This window comes from Chlorocebus sabaeus, chromosome 4 (assembly GCF_047675955.1).
Source record: "Chlorocebus sabaeus isolate Y175 chromosome 4, mChlSab1.0.hap1, whole genome shotgun sequence".
Lineage (NCBI taxonomy): Eukaryota > Metazoa > Chordata > Mammalia > Primates > Cercopithecidae > Chlorocebus > Chlorocebus sabaeus.
Genome location: NC_132907.1, coordinates 28,065,069 through 28,082,530, shown reverse-complemented (window position 1 = coordinate 28,082,530; position 17,462 = coordinate 28,065,069). Strand labels below are relative to the sequence as shown.

The following is a 17,462-nucleotide window of genomic DNA, read 5'->3' as shown; positions in this document are numbered from 1 at the left end:
TTCATACTGTATACTAAAATGATTCTCATATGGCTTTTAAATTACCTGTAAAAATTAAATGCTAAAAAGTAAAATTAATATATAGTTGAACATTTACTGTATTTAGGATGGAGAAATAATTTCTGAGTATGAAAAAGTAGAAGAAATCACTGAAAGGAAAAGATTTATAATAGAAGTTTAAAATTCTGTAAGTTAAAAAATACTGTGAACAAAATTAATATACTAACAAATAACTTAGGACATATCTACGAGAAGTATAATGGGCAGAAGATCAATATTGTTAAGTCATAAAGAGCTTTTTTTAATGAACGTATGAAAATATTACCCCACTAAATAAATAGGCAAATGACATGAACGGACATCTCACAAAAGAAATAGAAATGACAGATAAACAGATGAAAAGTTCAAACCTCTCATTAATCAAATAAACGTACATCAAAATGATGAGACATCAGTTTTCACCTGTTTGCAAATATTAAACAGCAAACATGGTAATATTCATTTCTGATGATGGTATACTGAAATGGATATTTTCACTACATTAATGTAAATTTACAATAGTTTTAAGAGAGCAGCTTGATATTTTATGTCAAGAACCCTAAAAATAGTTCACATCACTTGAACTATTATTTGCATTTTAGGAAATATAATTTAAGGAAATAATCAGAAAAGTACTCAAATGTACATTTTAGGATGTTAATTGCAGCAATAATATGTAATAGTACAAAATTGGAAACACCCTAAACATTAAATACTAAGAAGAGTGATGGTTAAATTGTAGTCCATCTGTATAATGGAATAATTTGTAGCTATTTAAAAATCACTTTTTAGAAAAATATTTAATAGCATAGGAAGATTGTAATTATAATCTAATTATAAAGAGCAGGACACAAAACTGAGTATGGTTTGTGATCTAATTTGAAAGTATATTTGTGTATACATGTGTACACTGTAAAAAAAGACACTACAATATTACATTAGTAGGGTTACCAATTTCATTTTTATACTTTAATGTATTTTGCAGATCCTCTGCCTTGATCATGTGTTAGAGTCAGATTTTTAAAAGTTATTTTAAAGGTGAGCAGTTCTTTTCCTATAGATTTTAAACATTTCACTAGAAAAATTCATGTGCATATTGCTTTCACCCTCACCATCTGCCTCAGTCTAAAACAGTTAAACAGTTTTATGTGTAGCGTTTTCCAATATTAGTAGCAGTACTAAAGTTATCCCCTCAGTCTAATTTGTCCTTAGTCAGCCCCATGGTAGTGATGGGCATATGTTACTATCTTCTACCTAACATCCACCTAGAAAGGTATACGTCTGCTGGAGGTTAGTGTAGGATCTGAATGAAGATTGGAATGGGTTTGTTGTTGTTGTTGTTGTTCCTTTTTAGAGAGGGTTTTGCTCTGTCACCTAAGCTGGAGTACAATGGCATGATCATGGCTCCCTGCAGACTTGAACTCCCCAGGCTCAGGTGATCCTCCCGTCTCAGCCTCCTAAGTAACTGAGAACTACAGGCATGCACCACCGTGCCTCGCTAAGTTTTTGTATTTTTTGTAGAGACAGAGTTTCTCCATGTTACCCAGGCTGGTTTTGAACCTCCTGGGCTCAAGTGATCCACCGGCCTCAGCCTTCCAAAGTGCTGGGATTACAGGCGTGAGCCACCACACCTGGCGTTGGAGTGTTTTTTTATGACATGCGTTGCTGAATAAAAATGTCATTGGTGGGGAGTTGAGTTCATTGATGTTGTAAAATATTACAAAACTATTTAGCAGAAGTTTGTCATCTTTATCTTTTAGTTAAAAAAAGTAAATAATAGCCTAAGAAATATTGTTCTTCATTAGGATTCCAAAATGATAAATCTGCTAGCCTATAGGGGAAAGGTCAAAATTTTGTTTTGCTGTAACTGTAGGTCGTAATATATAAAAGCTAAGCACTCCCTTGGGCATTATCTCACACATTTTTCCACCTGATAGCACATTTTTAAGTTGTAAAATCATGCTATGAAATGATTAGCTATTATAACATTGGAGGTTTTTTATTTTTGAAATTATAATTTAATTAATTTAATAACCAAATATAGATCTTGTTATTTATTATCTTTATTACATGTCTTGGTAAAACAGAGCCAGGAATTCCTACTGTAGTAGCCCTGGGAAACTAGTCCAGGTATAACATTGCCCATGATTAATTGGTGATGAACTCAGCCTGACAGCATTCCACTCTACTGCTCCACTGTGGGAGATGCACCTTGATTGCCCAGTGGCCTAATCTGATCCAATGACCTCTTTCTGGGAAAGAAAAAAAAATTGAACCTCAGCACCCTGCAGTATTTAATACCAGGAACCATCTCCAATTTCTTGAGTAGTTGTCTTCTCTTGCTTCCTATGGTGCTTGCTTCTGTATTTCTGTTCTTGTTGGCTCCTTTTGCTGCTTCTGCTATTTTAACTATTGGAATCCCTTGTATCACATTCTCTGTCACACTTACTTGTGGCATAAACTCTTTTACCAAGGTCCTCTCTTTCATGCATGTGCTGATTTTTCCCACCGCTTTATCTTGGGTCTGGACATTTCTCCTGAACACAGATGCATGTGTCTGTTTACCAACACTCTGTCCATCTGATTGTGTCCCACCAGCACCTCAAATCTAGCTGTTACCCAATATCAAATTGATTTTCTCCAATTTGTTTATTCTCTCTGTTATTAGCAACATCATCTACCTTGTCACTCAAACTAGAAATGTCAGCATCATCCTTTGTTACACCCTCCTCCTGCTTTCCCTCTGAAAAGTGTTTTACACCTGACCCCCCTCCCCAGTGCCACAGCCACTGGGATGTTGCAGTGACAGAGAACTGGGAGCCTGCTTTGGCACTTCCTGGGCTCCACCTCCATCAAATCTCTCTCAGACACTGAAGCCCATTTTTTTGAAAGACAAGAACTTAGTTATGTCTTTTACCTAATGTAAAACATTTCATGGTTCATCATGACATACTGGAGTATGGTGGTTATTAAAGTGATTCCCAGAACAGCAGCAGCATCCACTGCCACCGCCAGACTAGTTAGCAATACAAACTCTGAGGCTCCAACCCAGATCTACTAAGTAAGTAGCTGTGGGGGGTGGTGCCCAGCACTCTGTGGTCTAACACATTTTCAAGGTGATTCTGATACACTCTATAGTTGAAAAATTACTGCCCTGTAGGTTCTATAGCCTGGCAGTACATTTGAATCACATGTGGAACTTAAAGACATACCCAGACCCAAGGCCAATTAAGTCAGAAACTTAAGGTGTCTGGCCTGGCCTGGCCTATATCTTTTTAAAAGCTCCCCAGAGATTTTGATACAGAGTAATGGTAGAGAACAACTTAAACTGTAAAATTCACTTTTTTTTTTTTTTTCCAGCAGAATCTAAAGTAGTGTTTCTGAAACCTGAATGCACACTGGAGTCACCTGGGAAGCTTTAAAAATGACTGATGATTGCCCTCCACCTCCCTCCCTGTTCTGATTTAATTGGTTTGCAGTGTGACTTGGGCTTTGGGGTTTTTTAAGTTCCCTAGGCTATTTTAATGTGAAGCCAAGGTTAAGATCACTGTTCTAAAGCTGGGATTCAGAAACACTATTGTGCCTAAGAAGCACCTGGAGTACTTGATAAAAATAAGGGCCCCACTCAGGTGATGAATCACCTGTAGTACTGCCGTAAAGAATATTTCCTACTGGCCCCCGACTGTTGTAGTTATGCTTTCATCCATCCACTTTGCTCCTCGCCATTCACTCTCTGCCTTAATTTCCTACAACTCCCCATCCATGGCATCAGATTACTTCACTTTACTTAAATGTGTCTTGCTTAAATCATTGAAAGAAAGTGTAGGTTATTCAAGCCAATAAATTGTCCTAAATCAATTGATTAGCCATTTGGAAAAGAGGTAAGCTGGACTGCTATCTCATTCCTTCCAAGAAATAAGCCCCATATAGATTTTAAAAAATGAATTAAACAATAGAAGTACTAGAAAAAGGCCAGGTGCAGTGGCTTACGCCTGTAATCCCAACAGTTTGGGAGACTGTGGCAGGTGGATCACCTGAGGTCGGGAGTTCGAGACAAGCCTGACCAACATGGTGAAACCCCATCTCTACTAAATACAACAAAATAGCTGGGCGTGGAGGTGGGTGCCTATATTCTCAGCTGCTGGGGAGGCTGAGGCAGGAGAATCGCTTGAACCTGGGAAGCAGAGGTTGCAGTGAGCCGAGATTACGCCATTGCACTCCAGCCTGGGCAACGAGGGCAAAACTCTCTCTCAAAACTAATAAATACATAAATAAATAGAAAAAAAGTATGGATACATTTGGAAAATAATTTGGGATTGGAGAAGGCCTTTCCAAACAAGATAAAACACTAAAAGCCATAAAGGAAAGTGGTTGACAAATTTGATTAGATAAAAACTTTTCCACAGAAAAGTTACCATAAGCAACATTAAAAGGTAAACATAGATGAGAAAACCAGTCTTCAATATATTGACAGTGTTGCCTTGATGTGAAAAACAAGAAAACAAAAACAAACAATAAAAGACTAACAGAAGAACTCAGTGGAATAAAGTATGAACTCTGCGTAGTTTGTACAAAAAGAAACACAAATCATCAGTTAACATTAAAAAGATGCTCAGCTTCACTCATAATCATCTGAAGAAACATGATAATTAGCTTGTTAATTGGCTTGATTGTGGTAATTATTTTATAATGTATTTGTATAGCAAAACATTACATTGTACACCTTAAATATGTACAATTTTTGTCAATTATACTTCAGTAAAACTGGAAATATAGATAGATAGATAGATAGATAGATAGATAGATAGATAGATAGATATCTCAAGCAATCTGATGTTATCTATCAAATTGCCAAAATCTGAAAAAATTTAGTATTGGCAAGGTGTAAGGTAGACAGCATCCTGTATGTCACTAGTGAAAATACCAGTGCGATGTCTTTGGAGAGCAATTTAGCGAGAAGGACCGAAGTCCAGAGTGCACTGTACTCAACTGTACCCACCAGTTTTGCTCATAGGAATTTAGCTCTTGGAAGTAAGTTTGTAAATATTTAGAAGATGTTCACTGAATCTTCAAAACACTAAAATCAGTATAAATATTCATTCATAAAATACTAAGTAAATGATACTAACTGAAATATTGGAATATTATTTGGTGCTGAAACATAATAGAGATTTAGATGGGCTAACTCAAAAGGTTATAGATAATTAAAAAATAGCAAATATAGAACTTTAAGGTATATAAATATAGATCATTATATTTGATGTATTATTTTGGGAGGAATTTTTTATACACATAATATATGCTTGTGAATACACACATATTCACATATTTCTAGATAGGTACATACCCTATCAAAAGAGGTCACTTCTGAATTGTAGGACTGGGGATGGGGAGGTGGAGGTGGAGACGCAAAGTTTGGTACAGAGCCTGACACAAAAGTGTTTGAATGAACCAGTGAATAACAGAGGTTGAGAGAGGTTTTTTGATTTTATCGTATGTCTACTTGAATCATTTGAATTTTTTTCCATGTATATATAATTGCTTTTGTAATAAAAATTAAAACATGTAAAAACATACAGTTCATTTTTGGGACTCTGTCCCTTCATTTTCCTCTGCCTCAAAGCCTCCTTTCCTTTCACTTTTTCCTCTAGATGCAGATCGAAGGTTGTCCCTGCAAAGCTGTCCATTATTCTCTCTTCCGAATTCACATCTTCCCTATTTTATTGTTACCTCCGTGAACACAGTTCCACATGCTGGGTCTCTCTTCCTTGCCTCGTGGGTTAGAGGCTTGTGGTCAGGGATGGTCTGATTCAGCCTTCTTTCTCCAAAGGCTACCAGGGGTCTGCAAAAAGGGAGGGAAAAGTGGCAGTGCTTTACTGTCCAGCTTCTTAGCACTAGTCTGCCTTATAGTCACACCTGACCTGACACGCAAAATAATTCACCATTTCTGACCCCTTGAGTATTCTCAGAATACAAAGCTTTGGCTTCGTTAAACGCAGCCTTCAGAATGGTCAGCGTTCCATCGCATCCATTGTCACTGCCAACATAACTTGAAGGAAGCCCCGAGTATCATTTGTCTTTGACTCTCTGGCCCCAGCAAAGTGTCCTGCATATATTAACTCTGCATAAGTGCTTGCCAAATGATTTAAAATTTTTAAATATGTGCCTTTTATGTACTTACTTTTTCATTCAAAGAGGGACTTAAAGACCCTGCCATGTCATTTAAGAGAATAATCCCCACTTTTTTTCTCCCATCTCAGTGCACCCCAGAATACCTGAAGGATTCAACACCTTGCAATAGTAACTGTGGCTGTGTAAGATAGTGATTCTCTGAAGGTTGACATTTGTGCATACAGAATCTCAAGAGTCACGTGTGGCTTGAAACAAGCTCCACTAATCACACTTATCAATTATTTTCAGGTTATCTACTAAAGATATCATGGATGCATGTACAGAACGTAATGAAAGGATCCGAACGGCCATGTTCCTATTATGGATAAAGGCAAATTATGTTTTTATGCAAGAGGGAATGATAAGAAGAATTAGAGTGAATACTCTTAGTTTTGCTTCTGATAATCAGTTGTTGAATCTAGATCCCGTGCCTTGATTTTAACTGTCCTAATAATTTTAAATAGTCTAATATTACATGGACCGTATAATAGGCATTCTGCCTCTTATAAAAATGAAAGCAAGCATGAGATGCATAGATTTTAAGTCAAATATTCATGTTTGTTAGGTACTGATTAAAATGAAAACTGGTATGAACAAACATGAGTAAAGTTGATAGTGAAAATGTAAATATTATGGTTAATTAATGTTTTCTTTATATATTATATATAAATGTATAATAAATATTTAACATATATAAATATATAATAAATAAATATATATATTTTACAGAGGTTTTTAGATCTTAGCCTAGGAACACAGGAGCAGTAGAAGCTTAGCATGTGGGGAGGGGTTCCTATTTTAGAGGGAAGGGAAAACTGTTCATATAATTGGGTAAGAGTAACAATAGGATTTGGGGTGGGGGAGGTTATGTACCTGCTTAACCCAGGAGGATATCTGTGGGCATTTGGGATTTCTGGATTATTAACATGGTACGATATACTATTTGTTTGGTTTGATAGGGAAGGAATTTCAGGTCTTAATGCTGTTTTGACAATACTTAGAGGTCGAAGTGAGGTGAATGTATAAAACAGACATCGAACTAGTATGATTGAGACAAGGAAGAAGAGATGCTGAATTATGGGAGAAAATAGGGAAGTAAGAAAAAATTTTAAGACTTCCTGGTTAAGAACTCTCAGGGACAAGTGGAAGCTTAGAACATGATCTACAGTATACAAGGAATTCTAAGACTGTGGTTCTCAACCCTGGCTGCACATTAGAATTATCTCATTTAAAAGGGGTTGGCCAACTTCACCACTATGTAATATATCTCTGTAACACAACTGCACTTGCACCTTTAAAACTATAAAAATAATTTTTTTCAAATGTTGACATATATGGCATTTGATTTTTAAAATATTCTAGTGTGATAAAGAATACTTTTTGTGAAAATAAAATTTCTATGCTTCAGATATATAGAAAGCTAATGTTGTATGAATAAGATGTCAGTTTTTCTATTATTTGTAATGACATTTTAAATGTGTTTCAGAAAGTGCCTGGGATTAATCACAAAGGGAAAAATAATAACTTTACAATGAAGAACTGGTGGACACCACCTTAGCCACGTGACCAAAGTTATCAATAACAGGATAAATCAATCTCATGTACCTCTGGATATATTACACTGAGAAAGATACTTCATTACTTACATGATATTGCTCCCCTGCAAATTTCATAACCTAAATCTAGTTATAAGGAAATACTACACGACCCAAATTGAGGGACATTCTGCAAAACAACCACCTGCAATCTTTTTTTTTTTGTGACGGAGTCTCACTCTGTTGTCAGGCTGGAGTACAGTGGTGGGATCTCAGCTCACTGCAGCCTCTGCCTCCACGGTGCAAGTGATTCTCCTGCCTCAGCTTCCCGAGTAGCTGGGACTACAGGCACGTGCCACCATGCCCAGCTGATTTTTGATGGGTTTCACCATGTTGGCCAGGATGGTCTCCATCTCTTGACCTCGTGATCCTCCCAAAGTGCTGGGATTACAGGTGTGAGCCACCGTGCCCAGCCTACCTGCAATCTTTAAAAGTGTCAGGGTCTTTAAGGCAGAGGTACAATTGAGGAACTGTTTCAGACTGAATGAAACCAGAGAGACATAGCAACTAAATGCAATGCGAAATGCTGGATCAGATACTAAAGTAAGAGAAGAGAATAGCCCTAAAGGACATTATTTGGACAATTGGTGAGGTTAAATTTAAATATGGAGTACAGATTACATAATAACATTGTATCAACATTGTGTTTCCTAATTTTGAAAATCGAACTGTGGGCGTGTAAGAGAATGTCCTTGGTCATAGGACATATATACAAAAATTTAGAGTTATAAGACTATGTTTCTGACTTATTTAAATAATGTTAAAATCCAAATTTAAAAATATGGAGAGAAATAGTAATAAAGTAATTGTAAATGTTAAACAGGTGAATCTGAGTAAAGAGAGCAGAAGCTCTCTCTACTATTGTTACAACTTTCCTCTAAATTTGAAATATAAAAAGTGTCACCAAAAAGGGAAGTTGGGATAGGGGCTGGATGTCATTTTTAAAGCTTCAAAGGTGATTCTCATATGCCGTTCACATTGACACCTGTTTATTGATCTAAGGAAATGGAGGAAATGAGTGTGAGAAAAATATTAGAGGAATAAATATCTACAGGCCAAGAGTTTCCAACATTTCCTGTATGGTTTATGGGAACTTAAAAGTCAGAATTCTGATTTGATAGATTCTTGGCACATCACATACTGTTTTATTATGAAGCAACAGGGTTAAATGCCTTTGATCCTTTAAGTCTGAACACACTTCTGAAGTTAGAAATTGAAAAATGATTAACGTAAAAGGAAAAAGAAAACATCTTTTCACATATTTTGCTTCTTCCAGATAAAATTCCTGTGTACCAGAGGCAAACAAAACGTTTAGCATTTCTTAAATGGGGCCTCATTAAAGTTAGTGTTTATTTTTTAACTAAGAGCCAAAAGAAAGAGATTTATAATAGAGAATACCTTTAGATGGAATTTAGAAAGTTATATGGATATGTGTTTCATTTAAATACTTTCTGTTTGACTAGAAATTACTCAGCAATTGAAACAAACAGTCTGAGAAAAACCCATTTCCTGATAACATCCACCCTTCTTCTAGGAAAAAGGGGAAATTCTTTGTATCTAATTATGTTAAGGAATTAAATCCCTTCATGTAAGATAGAAAAAAAAATACGTACGCATTAGGTTACATTCTTTAACTCAGAGTCTTATCCAGGTTCAGTCTATAATTAATTATGTAAGATTAATAGAATGAATCAAGTTTCATGAAATTGCACGAAGCTTAGGAATATCTGTTACAGTGGCTATGTTCTTACCTCCCTTCCTTGACCTTACAAATGCTACTCGGTAACTTTAAACAAGGGGTAAAAGTCATCTCTTCTCTGTTGCTAGGAAGATGAATTACTGTAGATGGGAGGAAAACATACAACTAAAAATCAACTTTCTTCATCACTCGTGACATTCAGCAGTCTTTACTCGGGATCACCTTGAGATGTGACATCAATTCAGAGTAATAAGGAAGGGTCAATGAAAAGCTAAAACATTCTCAAGAACCCATTATAACACATCTCCAAGGGATTCCTGTCAATGCCACGGCATTTCAAATACAGTACACAAGTTCCAGAGAAACAGCTTCATGAAATGGAGACAATGGGTATCTGTGTGAGTCTTATGACAAGAAATTGACCTCTTATTGGGTCTCTCTTCCACTCCCTACATGTTTGTCTCTCTATAACCTCTTCAGTCATTCCTTAGAAAACATTACATGTCCATTTATCAACAGTCTATTGTGAAACAGTTTTCTTAAAAAGTAAATATATTTAAGGGCTTTGATTTAAGAAAGTTTCTTTGTCGCATGGATAAGGATCCAGAATTGATTTCACAAAGTAAGTCTGGAGTTGGATATACACATCTGTATCTATCAGTAGACGTTTAGCTCTTTACATTGTGTTCACCTATAATCTGTTCTAGCAGATAGCTCAAAGCCCTGTGCATAAAAAGAACTTATAAATAATTATTAAAGTAGAAAAAAACTGTTTTCAGCTTGCTATATAACAGGGACGAGATTAGACACTGAGAACTCAAAGTACACTTTTTGTGTATCTAGATGTATAACTGGAGTTTATCCCTTACCATCACTTACAATTATAAATTATTTAGAGAAAGAAGTGGAATATTATCTACCTATTGTTATATTCCATTTAGTTTTACTTATGGGGACAGGAGACGGAATGATTAAAATGGTCATTATCCAAACTTTAATATTTAGCCTGTAGAATTTTTCTTCTCTACAAATATTTTACTTAGCATTGTTGACTGGTTTGAATGTCTGAAATAGATTAGGACCATTAAGTTCATTATGCACTGAATAATGAGATTAAAAAATGTTATTTACTCTAATATACAATAAGAAAATTGTGGTCGGGCGTGGTGGCTCAAGCCTGTAATCCCAGCACTTTGGGAGGCCGAGACGGGTGGATCACGAGGTCAGGAAATCGAGACCATCCTGGCTAACACGGTGAAACCCCATCTCTACTAAAAAATACAAAAAACTAGCCGGGCGAAGTGGCGGGCGCCTGTAGTCCCAGCTACTGGGGAGGCTGAGGCAGGAGAATGGCGTGAACCCGGGAGGCGGAGCTTGCAGTGAGCTGAGATCCGGCCACTGCACTCCAGCCCGGGCGACAGAGCAAGACTCCCGTCTCAAAAAAAAAAAAAAAAGAAAATTGTAACGGGATTCTTCAGTGTTTAGGTACTCTAAATGTTACATTTGAGAACTGCAATTAAATGTAACATCGTTATATATGATTGCAGAATTGTGGACTATGAACACATTTAATATATTTGAAATTATTTTATGTGGAGCCTCCATAAGTAAAAAAAAGACTAAAGCTTGCCCAGGTGTTCAAGTTTTGCCCTTAATTCTCTCTCACACTGATAAACCATATTCTCCCTCAGTCTTCTCCATCTCAATTAATGCCACCATATACTCACTTGCTTCTAAAATCTTGAAGTCTTCTTTGCATTCTTTTCCCCTTTATTCCACGCAATCCCATTTTCCAGCAAATCCCATTGGCTCTGCTGCCAAAACATAACAGCTCTTCAATCACCCTATCTAAATCAACATCTCTCTTACCTTGTCTGTGCTGGTAGCCTCCTAACTCATCCCCCTGCTTCCACTCTTGCCTGCTTAAAGCCCACTGGCCACACAACAGCTGGAAGGGTCTTTCTAAAATGTAAATCAAATCATGTTATCCCTCTCTATAGAGTAGATGTTTAGTAAATATTGTTGGCTCAATCAGTCAAGCGGTGAGTAATGGTGCTATAGCTATGGAAGGGTCAATAAGACAGGGACAGGAAAAACCAAAGATTCAGAGAGCCCAGATTATAAGAAAGCCTTGATTCATTGTGTATAATTCTGTCTTTTACTTGAAACTTAAGCATATGACTCTACTTCTATTCATTGCCCTGCCTGTGAACACTTGACAACTTACCCAGAGAATTCCACTGACGGCCAATCAAGGTTTTTTCTTGGCCACTTAGAATCAAAACAGCTGCCCAGGTTTAGTTAATATTCTACAATTATATCTGGAGAGGAGCCAGTTGGAGACAGGTGTCTAAATGAAAGGGAGATTCCTAGCTCTTTTCATGAGTCACCTGTCTGGGTCTGGTGAGATGGACTCAAAGTTCTCAGGGGAACGGAACTGTTATTTTACAGAGTTCACTCTGCTTGAGGTTCCTGCATCGTGTTCCAGTGCCCACTTTATCTGCTGGTGTTCATCATACAAGGAGATCGTAGATTTGATTCTGTGAAGTTTGGTTTTAGGATTTTTAAGCAGTGTCCATTTGCCAGGAATCTCGAACACAGCAATAAGAAACACAGCACTGATTGTTATGGTGCAAATGTCACAACTCATTTAAGGGGATCATCAAGTAATGGCAACAGGGATTCAAATGGGGGCTTACTCTTTGATCCACCGGGAGTTTAAATGGCAATTATCATTCATTCTTGGATTCCCTCAGTCCTGATAGAAATTCAAGTCATCAGAAACTATCATTTCGCAAACAGACAGCTATTAAAAGCACGTTAATAATCTATAGAGGGCATAGCATATGCCTTTTAAAAAGATTTGCAGCTTGCTTCTCGTAGCGAAGACACAGGACTTCTCCAGTCTAATTACAAAGCAATCAAACAATTTAATTAATCTGGAAATCACTTTCTTGACAATAGCTGCCGCTAAAATGAGGCACCCTGTGTAGTGCTGTTAGGTAAAGTATGTTTTTCCTACACTGCTTATGTATTAGCCATGCTGGTTCCCCATGGGGATCATGGAGTTAATTACCTGCCTAATGCCTGACCACTACTAAGGTTTACTTTACCAGGTCAGAAACAGCAGCAGTGATACCAGCAGTCTATAAAGTATCCTAGCCCTCGAACATCCAAGAGCCAGCAAATCCCTGGGAGCAGCAGGATTTTAGTTATAAGCAAGTGCTGCACATATGGGCAGAGAATTAACTGGCACCAGTTTTCATTTGGGAGTCTCTCAGGTATTGCTTTGCAGATGGGTGGATGAATTCAGAGAGCAGTGCTATGAGGAGTGAAGGTCATGTATAGGACTCAGGTTTCACTCCTTCTTGCTCTCATCCTGGGAAAGCACTGTGCATATGCACAGCAGCCAAGTCCTCATTGCTGAGTTTGGAATGTATAGTATGTGCTTTATAATTTGGCCTGTTCTAAATTAGCAGTATTTTGATCACTGCATAACAAAATAGTATTGCTAAGTCTTCAGAGACTGAGTAGGAATTAATTTTTATTTCAAATAAGAACAAAGACTTCAAAGATTGACTTCTACCTGCCAAATCTGCTAGTCTTATAATTCCTCCCTAAGGCAAATGGAGGAATTTCTGTAATACGTAACACAGAAATCTATAGAATGCTCATTTACCCTTTTCTTCTGTTACCACCACCACTCCATTTCTCTCCGAAAATTTCCTATTAGGGGATCAGTCATTTTCCCAATCTACGCACATTGGAAACATCAGTCACTTTTTTAGCCTGTATTCTTTTTCACTTGTTTCTAATCCGCTAACGACTATACTTGGTTTGCCCACCAGAATATCCTTTCTATTGGCCTTCCATGTGCTAGTCTAGGTCCCTCCTCCTCTTCTACTCCCCTGGCCACCCACACCAAGTACACTCAGGCCAGCTTAGAACCTCTGGCATCTCTCTCTTGCCTCCAAGTATTTCTTAAAGCCTCTAACTAATCAGTACCAATAAACACAGCTCGTTGGCTTTCCCAGTCCCCATTCCCTTCAGCCAGAGAAACTGTCTCGGTTGCTTTGCCCTACTGTGTTTGGATTGTTTCTGACTCCTTCCTGAAGTCGCCTTCTGTTTCTCCTCTTACCTAAAACCTGCTAAACTGCCTTCAAATTGAGCTAGAGTCCCTTGTCCTTAAGGAATTATCAGTTTCTCTAGCCCACATCATTCTCACTCATTTTCTCTAATATCCTCTGACAGTTAAGAGCCTTATGATAATTCATGTGTGTATGTATATGTGTGTGTTTATGTATGTGTGTATATGTGTGTGTGTGTGTTTAAAGATACGTATGTATATATATTTGCATTTTAATTTAGCTTTTTGGCCTGACATGAAACAGAAACATCTGTGATTAGTAAGCTAGAACCAACACCTCTATAGTCTTGAAGTTGAAGATGTGGGAATTTAAGTTAGATTTTACAGCAGTGTAGTAGATGAGAAGAAAATGAGGAAAATGTTCAAGCGAAGGACCTAGAAATGCAGCCTAAGATGCGAGGGCAAAATCTGAATATGGAAAATGGTTAATGGCATCCTTGTGTGTGTGTGTGTGTGTGTGTGTTTTAAAGAGCAGAGTTAAATTCACCTCTTTATCTATGTCTCTGCCTGTTCATCCTGAAGATGATGGGTCAGCATGGGAACCATTCACTAATATCCCAAAAAGTGAAAAGGGTTTTAAGTCAATTCCTTGTTTCTTCCTTCTTCAGATTAAAAAATACATGTTAATAAGCTCTCTATTGTTCTGGTTGATCACATTAGAATCTCCAGATATAGTGTTTTCTTTACAAAGCACACAGGGCTAAGAATTTGGTGCCAGGTTTCATTAGCCTTATGATTTCATTTTAAGTGAATAGGTGTAGCAGGGATTGTTCTTAGAATGTCTTGGCTTCAGATAATCAGTTGTTGTGTTACGCCTAATTATTTACTGGTGGTTTGCTCTATATGGTGTGTGAGCAAATTGAACACTTTTCCCAAATGAAAAAAAAAATTTATGTGAATATTTCTGGCATTAGATTATTTCCTTTAGGAAACAAAATTTTTAGCCATCTTGAAATTTGAGATTTTTAAAGGAATATGAAGAGAAATATACAAGCTAAATTAGGGGTGTCAGGAGAGGGGATGAAGGCTATTGAGAGAAGTTGAAAGAACTTAATTTAGCTGTGTAGATAAATGGACAAAATGAATCCTGGGTTACTGGATGGCAAAAGCAGAATTCATTTCTCCAGGGGCCCAAGGAATAACAGATGCAAAGCCATGATAAATTTCATTGCAGCAGGGGGAAAAATGCTTCATGATTCTCTATCCATAAAGAAATGGGCTTCTCAGCGCTTCCCAGTTAAATGGCTGTGATTGTGCTGTCTGTCATAAAGTTAATGGCATTTGTTGAAGACATCACTATAAAATTTGCAACCTTAAGTTAATTGAAGAATTTCAGTTGAGATACAGTCAGTCCAAACGTCCTCAAGGTAACACTAAATGTATCCTCCTTAATGTGTCAGTCTATTCTTTCTGCACACTGGTAATAAATTGTTTACCTTTTACAGCCAGGTACTGACTTTGACATAAAATCTTGTATTCCTTATACCCAATTACAGTAGTCACTTTCATTAAGAAACCAGTAATGTGGCAATTGACTTGCTGTTAGGGATTAAACGTAGCTTCCTGATTTATTTTTCCTTTTTCCTTTTTCTAGAAGGTACAGGATTGCTTTGCAGCCTTTCCTTACCCACTTATTTAAACCAGCTACAGTTCCATGTGGTCCTCAGACAATTCTGCCAATCTAATTAAACATGCAGAGGGAAGCAGGGTGGTCTGGAGCATCCTGAACTTGCCCTCGCCAGCTGCTGGCCAAGCTTTCTCAATGAGCAGCAGCAGGTTGAGTGGGCTAATGGAGAAAGTAACAAGCCCCAGGGGAGCTGCCCTCCTTCCAACGAGCAATCACTGCTCCACACCACCCCTGAAGGCCTGGGGAAGATGAGCTCTGCCAGCCTTTGTGTGGCTGTGGCTTTTGGAGGCTGCCTGGTCAGTCACAGTCCAGCTGCTTAGGAGCAGAGGGATTGTTGAGGAAAATATTGACAAGGGGTAATCCTGCTGAGCCACTTGGCAATGCTGAGATAGATCTGGGTCATTGAGAACTAGGTCCAAACTGCTGTGGTCTTCCCAGTGTTTTACAACTAGTTCTGACACATCCACCTTTAAAATATGTGCTTCAGAATATGAGGATTTATCTTCAGGAACTCAGACTCTTATTCAGTCTACTATAAACAAAAAGTACTAAGGCTGCCTGCTAAAATGGAAAACACCTCCAATTGAAGCATATGCTTACCCTTGCATCCTGCTCATTGAAATGTTCGCATCTGGAGGGTCACAACGAAGACTTGTATATATTCATTACTCTATCAGATTGAAATATTTGTATTGTTATATCCATGCAGGACTCCTGGTTGGTGATATAGCTGAATGTGTTTATTCATGTGTCTCGCACACTTAAGAAAGCTGTGCTGGAACTCATGCTCCCCCATCCCCATCTCCTCCCCTGGCCCACCCCACCATCCCTGGTCCAGGTAAAACTAAAGCATTATTGGAGGAAAGGACGTTCTACAGAAATGTAAATAAACTTATTTCTAAGGAGAGGATTCTTGAGGTGGAAATGATACAAAAACAAAATCATGTAGTAAAATTTTCTCTTTTCTCTCTCTCTCTAGGAAATAGCCCTCAAGATAGTCCAAGAAATTTCTCCCCCAGTGCCTCAGCCCATTTTTCATTTGCACGGAGGTAAGGACTTTATGTGAGTGGAGGCATAAAGTCTTATAGAGAGAATCCCATTTTCCTCTCCCGCTCCCCACTTTTCCCCCTCCCGACTTCTCCCCCTCCCCGCATCCTCCCGTCCCCGCTTCTCCCCCTCCGCTGCTCCGTGCCCTGCGAGGTCCTGCTCATTATTCTGTAAGGCCTTCTCCAAAGCCCCACTGGCCAGAGGAGCTTAGGCTGCCACAAAGCTTTGTTTTAACACACCTGCTTTAGCAGTTTCAAGCCAGCAATTTAGTAATCCCATTGAGAAAAAGCCATGCATGGACTATGTTTTCTGCTTTCTCTTCCTATCATGTTTGCAATTGTGCACTAGACGTCAACGATAGATGTCTTATAACTGGACCACTGAGTCAAGAGGAAGTGTTTTTGTTGTTCAGAGGATAGCAGGCGCACAATGTCATGTCACACCATGTTCATTGTGGATTTTCTACTATGACGTAGCCAAGTCAGAGGAGTGTGCACAGTCATGTCTTCTGTGTTCTGCATGTGGAATTCATCTGCTTCGCCCTGTCAGATGCAGTCCTTCACCTTCCTGGGCTCCTTCATCCCTCTCACGTGCATAGCTTGTCCTCTTCTGCCCAGGAAAAACACCAAGAAAACAAAATGGCACCTTTAGTCAAGTTTCTGAATATTCAGGAGAAACTCGGTTTATGATCTGAATGTCCTAGATATTTGCTCAGTTTTCGTCAGAGACCTAACTATATCCTGAAGTGGATTAAGGTAGCACTTAATAAAGACACATAGGTAGGTTAAAAAAAAAATACTTGTTCTTACACATATGACTAACCAGCAAAACTTGGAGTGCCCTCACGACCGTTTGTCAGCGTGTCATGCATTTTACATTACTAAGTCTAAAAAAAATAGTTGCCGCATTTTCAGAATTCTGTGTAATTAAGATTTCATTATAAATCTGATGTGAAAAGGTTTGTTTTTTCATAGTTAAGTTGTTTCCCATCATGTGTTAAATGCCTTTATATATCTCACCATGGGGACAATACAAGAGTGATAAAAACATCATCTCCAGGGAACTTATTGAGACCCATACGCTGTTTTTACCCCCAGCTCCAACTTCTCTTTTTTTAGCTTCTTAAGTACTGTAAGA

At 38.0% G+C, this 17,462-nt stretch overlaps 1 protein-coding gene across 6 annotated transcripts in view; it reads left to right on the top strand.

Moving 5' to 3' along the window:
• Positions 1-17,462, top strand: part of MAST4 (microtubule associated serine/threonine kinase family member 4) — a 579,655-nt gene that overhangs the window by 482,235 nt on the left and 79,958 nt on the right. For all 6 annotated transcript variants that reach the window (XM_073014718.1, XM_007974205.3, XM_073014721.1 and 3 more), the window contains one exon: positions 16,258-16,327. In XM_073014718.1, the coding sequence (XP_072870819.1) occupies positions 16,258-16,327 (70 nt within the window). The remainder of the gene's footprint in view (positions 1-16,257; positions 16,328-17,462) is intronic.